The sequence below is a fragment of the Octopus bimaculoides genome, chromosome 11 (genome assembly GCF_001194135.2).
Source record: "Octopus bimaculoides isolate UCB-OBI-ISO-001 chromosome 11, ASM119413v2, whole genome shotgun sequence".
Classification (NCBI taxonomy): Eukaryota; Metazoa; Mollusca; class Cephalopoda; order Octopoda; family Octopodidae; genus Octopus; species Octopus bimaculoides.
This window is the reverse complement of record NC_068991.1, coordinates 6,445,746-6,451,090: the sequence shown is the minus strand read 5'-3', so window position 1 is coordinate 6,451,090 and position 5,345 is coordinate 6,445,746. Positions and strand designations below refer to the sequence as shown.

The 5,345-nt window shown below is 37.3% G+C and overlaps 1 protein-coding gene across 1 annotated transcript in view; it reads right to left on the bottom strand.

Moving 5' to 3' along the window:
- Nucleotides 1-5,345, bottom strand: part of LOC106877185 (BTB/POZ domain-containing protein 7) — a 29,907-nt gene that overhangs the window by 5,433 nt on the left and 19,129 nt on the right. Inside the window, exons 5-7 of the mRNA XM_014926024.2 lie at nucleotides 2,814-3,121; nucleotides 1,326-1,506; nucleotides 393-838 (exon numbers count right to left, since the gene is read on the bottom strand). Coding sequence (XP_014781510.2) covers nucleotides 393-838; nucleotides 1,326-1,506; nucleotides 2,814-3,121 — 935 coding nt within the window. The remainder of the gene's footprint in view (nucleotides 1-392; nucleotides 839-1,325; nucleotides 1,507-2,813; nucleotides 3,122-5,345) is intronic.

Here is a 5,345-nt window from a genome sequence, read left to right as displayed (position 1 = left end):
ACACACATACATACATATACGACGGGTTTCTTTCAGTTTCCGTCTACCATATCCACTCACAAGGCTTTGGTCGGCCCGAGGCTATATAGTAAAAGACACTTGCCCAAGGTGCCACGCAGTGGGACTGAACCCGGGAGCATGTGGCTGGTAAGCAAGCTACTTACCACACAGCCACTCCTGTTCCTGCGCAAGATTTCAATAATGTCTATTCATAAAACACACAAAGACAATTTTTCACTTTGACATCTCAACAAAAAATACAAACATGGCGTTCCTCAACAAAAGATAGATTGGTATACAAAAGCAGTCAGAATGGAATTTTGAGTGGATGTACTTCAAAATGGCAACAAAAAACATTAACTGAAAAACAATTTGAGTTTCATAGCATTTACCTGCACAGGACTGTAGCACCTGGTGGGAGATGGCAGCGGGGTGGAAGGATTGTGTCGGATATTAGACTGAGTTGTACAATGAGCAACACAATCTAGTTTCGTCACCGGTGGAGAGTTCACTTCTACAGGGCTATAAGGTCGAGCTGGTGGTGGTACAGGTGTACCTGGACTATGCTTGTGCCGGCTTGGTGAAGAGGTGGAAGAAGTATTGACTTGATATTGCCGTTCAACATATAGGGATTCTTCAGGATAGTAATACTGGCTGTTCTGCAAGATTTCAACAGCTGAGTCAGGCAAACCAAATTCTCTCACAACCCGCAATTTTATTTGATATGTCACTGCACGTTTGTCTGTGTACGGGAGGGAATAAGCTTTTTGAATCAGCTTGGTTCTTTGTAATTCCTGCTCACGGTGAAGCATCATGATTAATGTATTCCTATCAGGAACTGTAAAACAAATTCAATTAGATATATATATATATGAAATAATTACAGTATTGAAGCACTTGTCAATCAATTCTGAAGGAGAATAATTATAATGAAAATACTGGAATTTAGCATCAAACCAAATTTGGATTTTCTAAAAGTATCTTTGTTGATTTTAATGGGAAATTTAATAATTGCATTAAAAAATGTAAGAATGCAGATACATATTAACTTTGAAACATAATGGCTTCAAAATTTGGCATAAGACCAGCAATTTCTTTTAGGGGCAAGGGGTAAGGAGTAAGCCAATAACATCGACCCTTGCACTCAACTTATCTTATTGATCCCAAAAGGATGAACTTTCAAGCTAACTTTAGCAGAATTTGAACTCAGAATGTTTGTAAGCATTTTGTTTAACACGCTACCAATTCAGCCAGCTTGCTGCCTTAACTGAGAAAACATAATAATCATATAAATTAGCAGAGATTTTAATTATTAATTCACCTACCAGGTATAGTACCAGCTATGACATCTACGGTGGAGGTTGGTGCCAAATAGGCAACTGAAGGTACAGCATACTGACGGTCTTCAACCATGTAAAGAGTATCGGGAATGGACGACATGTGTATCATACGCACATTTACCAGGTCATTTTCTTGTACTTGTCCTAGCAGCTCTTCAAGCATACTCTAAAATACCAACATAATTTTAATTCAAAAGATTGTCTAAAAATTAACATTTAGAAACAAACAGAAAAATTCAGACATATTCTAATTGGTGTTATCTTTTTTTTTTTTACCCCACTCCAATAAAAAGATATTCTTCAGTGGAATGGTTTGGGCCGTTTGACAGGATTCGATGGGCTCAAGGAATGCATCAGGTTCCAGTGTCTGCTTTGACATTGTTTCTAAGGCTGGATGCTCCTCCTAAAACCAACCACTTTAGAGTGTGTATTGGGTGTTTTATTAATGCTGCCAGCAGTAGTTAGGTCACCATAACTGTGAACCCCAAGGGAGTAACTTTATGTTAGGAAATGAGATGCAGAGACGGGTAAAGTATGAGAGAAAAGGGCCAGAACAGAACAGGTTTCTTGCTGTGGAGGAGTTAGATGACTACTCACAGTTTAGAAGAGAGAGTGGGAGTGATTAGGGGAAGATGGAAAGGGATAAAAATAGTGGTGATAAGGTATCAGGGTGGACCTCTTGCGTAAGAGGTGTGTAGGAATGAGTGAGGCAGTGGAGCCTGGAGCCAGGAGTGAGTAGGGGATGTCTGATGGTGCGGCACCAGCAGAATAATAATGATGATAGAGTAAACAGGGAGATGAGAGAGACAGAGAGGGGGGCAGGGGGGAGAGAGGTGGGGAGGCAGGGAAAGAGAGAGAGAGGAGGGGGAGAGATGACATGTTGTTGGGTAGCTGGCAGGGGTAGGTGAGAAAGAGAGAGAGGCAGATATAATGTATGAAGAAGGTAAGGTCTATGGTGTGGAGGAAAGACACAAGACACAAGTGCAGGTGAGGTTATTTATGAAAGACCAGCAGTCGTTCATGCATACCAGCCTCCCCTCTTCACACCACTGAGGTTATCCAAGGGAAAGGCAAAGGCTGATACAGCTTGGCACCTGTGACATCACAGCTCATTTCTACAGCTGAGTGAACTGGAGCAATGTGAGATAAAGTGTCTTGCTCAAGAACACAACACAAAGCCTGGTCTGGGAATCAAACTCACTACCTCATGATTGGGAGCTCAACGCTCTAACTACTGAGCCATGTGCCATTACTAAACTATTCAAAATATATTTTTCTACTGAAAAACAACTAAAAAATATTGACATTGTTTCTCTTTCTTCACCATATTCACCCTAGAAAATTAAACATAAAACAATTGCAATTATTTAAGTGCAAGAAATAAAAAGTAAATTCTTTAGTTGTGACTTAACATCATTGATAATACAAATGACTAAAGATTAACCTGGTTAAATTATTAAAAGAGAATATTACCTTTGTTTCTTCGTAATATGGAGTAAAGAGTCGAGGCTTGACATACATTCCACTGTTCTTGGCTCTGATCCATGCTCCAACACGGTGGTTACCGCCTTCATCTGCAATCATATGTGATGGAGGTGTACTCACAAGTCCTCGTTTTATTGCACTATTTAGGATTTCACTGTTGTAAGGTATCACATGATCCATTCGTATATGCGGAAGAAGTTCGGCCAATATCTCACGGAGTTCAACATCGTTCAAATCTCGCTTCCGAATACCTTTTTTGCTCACACTGTGAGCTGTATGATTGAGCAGGTTAGGTTCTGAAACAAGAAGTTCTACTTCAGTAGAGAGGAAATGGTAATTTGGCACAAAAAATTTGATTTACTCTTTAGATATTTCACATTATTCCTTGCGAAATGATATCAAGCTAGTACAGAGCACGTTAAGGTGTGGCGAATGGGATGAACTTGAAAATCTAGTAGAAAATTCTCTTGGTAAGAGACAAAGAGGACTGGTTATGATTTTGGAAACAAGAGAGAGCTTGCAGGTTATGAAATGCACAAAGGCATTCTTTGATCAGCAAGTGATATAAAAAGAAGTAATCTTAATTTAATACAAAGACTACATTCTCAATGTCGAAAAGAAAAAAAGGTCTGAGCTGTTAATGGACAAAACTAATAAATGCATCTATTAAATTTACTTCGAGTTGGCTGGAAAGTAGGCTACTATTAATAGAAAGGAGAATAATAATTACTAAAAATTAGAATTAGTAGTAAGTAGTAGTGTATCTAAATAGTCTGGCATATCTGGCTACAAGATGGGTATTATGTTGAAAGTGTTCTGGCACTAATCAAAGTAAGAAAATTGATGATAAAAATAACAAGCACACAAGATCATACACTCCACGAATGTTGCAGTAGAATGACATTACAGCAGAGAGTCTTCTTGTAGATATCTTAACTGAACAGACCATCTGTTCAAAGAAAATACTACTAAAGCAAATAAATTGGTTGTAGAGAGATGTCCCTGAAGATACGTGGGTGGTTGCCAAATAAATACAGTGCACAGGTATGATTAAAAAGCCAAAACAACAACAACAAATGAATAAATATAAAATATGTTATGAAGAAATGCTGTCATGCAAAAAAGGCTGAACAGTCTGTTATTAATTTAGATAGGATACCAAAATAACTGAGTTCAAGCCACTGAATCAAAACAAGGCTGAGGAAAAGTTTAGCAAGATATTAAATCAGTTTCTTGGTTTCCTTAAACCTGGAAGATTTCTTTCAGAGTGTTAAGTACAGTTAGTATAATTCCTGAGTCAGCAACACTTTATTGTAATGGAGTGTAACCAAGTTGCAAATTAATTCAGTGCTGGAAATACTGAATAAGACACAGCTACAATAATAAATCATCCACAATTTATGAGTGATTGATTGATTATACAAAATTGTGACAATGTCAAAGATATCTAATCAAACAGACTGTTTGAAATAAAGGCACTTGGTTCCGCTCTCTTTCAATTTACATTATCATAAAATGGTTTGCTTCAACTAACTGCATTTTAGTATTCTAAAACAACGCCTGTATAGCTGAAAGACTACAAAATTAAGCTAGCACAAGTACAGCTGTATCAGTTATAAATATATTTGTGATGTGAGCATAGATCATCAGACAGATGTAACCTAAGTTTGTTTGGGAAAGTATATTATCTTTCTCTTCTTTCTGTCATTGGACTGCAGCCATACTGGAGCACCACCATGAAGAGCTTAGTTAAACAGATCAACTCCAGTACTTATGCTATTGGCCTCTTTTGCCAAACTGCTAAGTTACAGAGCCATAAACAAACCAACACCAGTTGTCAAGCAGAGGTGGAACAAACACAATAGCACAATCTCATACAGTAATACCTCACTTTGCAAGGAGCCCCTTTACGAGATCCCAGGTTTACAAGTTTTATTTTAAAATAAATATAAAGATCCAAATTTTGAATGAAGTGCAAAAGTTTCTACCACCACAACAAATGCTTCGGTGTGTTACCAAGAAATTTATAGAGAGTGAAAAAAGGCTTTATTCTAAGCAAACAACTTTAGACTTGTTTTTTAAAAAGAAATCTGCAAGTCCATCTACAAGTTCTTGTGAATTGGTGATCACATCTACAAGTGATGGTGTGTGCGAGTCTAGTGTGAGTGAAAGTGACTCAGAAAATGATTATAATAATAATATTTTTTATTATAAATGATCTTGACATTCTTTTTACTTTACATAAAGTATTCTTTACATTCTACTGGTGTTTTATTGCCATTTATTTACGAGTGTTATAAATTTTACAGGGTAGAATACTTTTCTGGGAACAAATTATGATTTATAACATTGCTACTATGGGAAATTATTGCTTTGCTTTATGAGGTTTTGCTTTACGAGTTGTCTCTGGGAACAAGTTAACTCATATATCAAAGCATTACTTTGTATGTATGTATGTATGTGTGTGTGTGTGTGTGTGTGTGTGTGTGTGTGTGTGTGTGTGTGTGTGTGTGTGTGTGT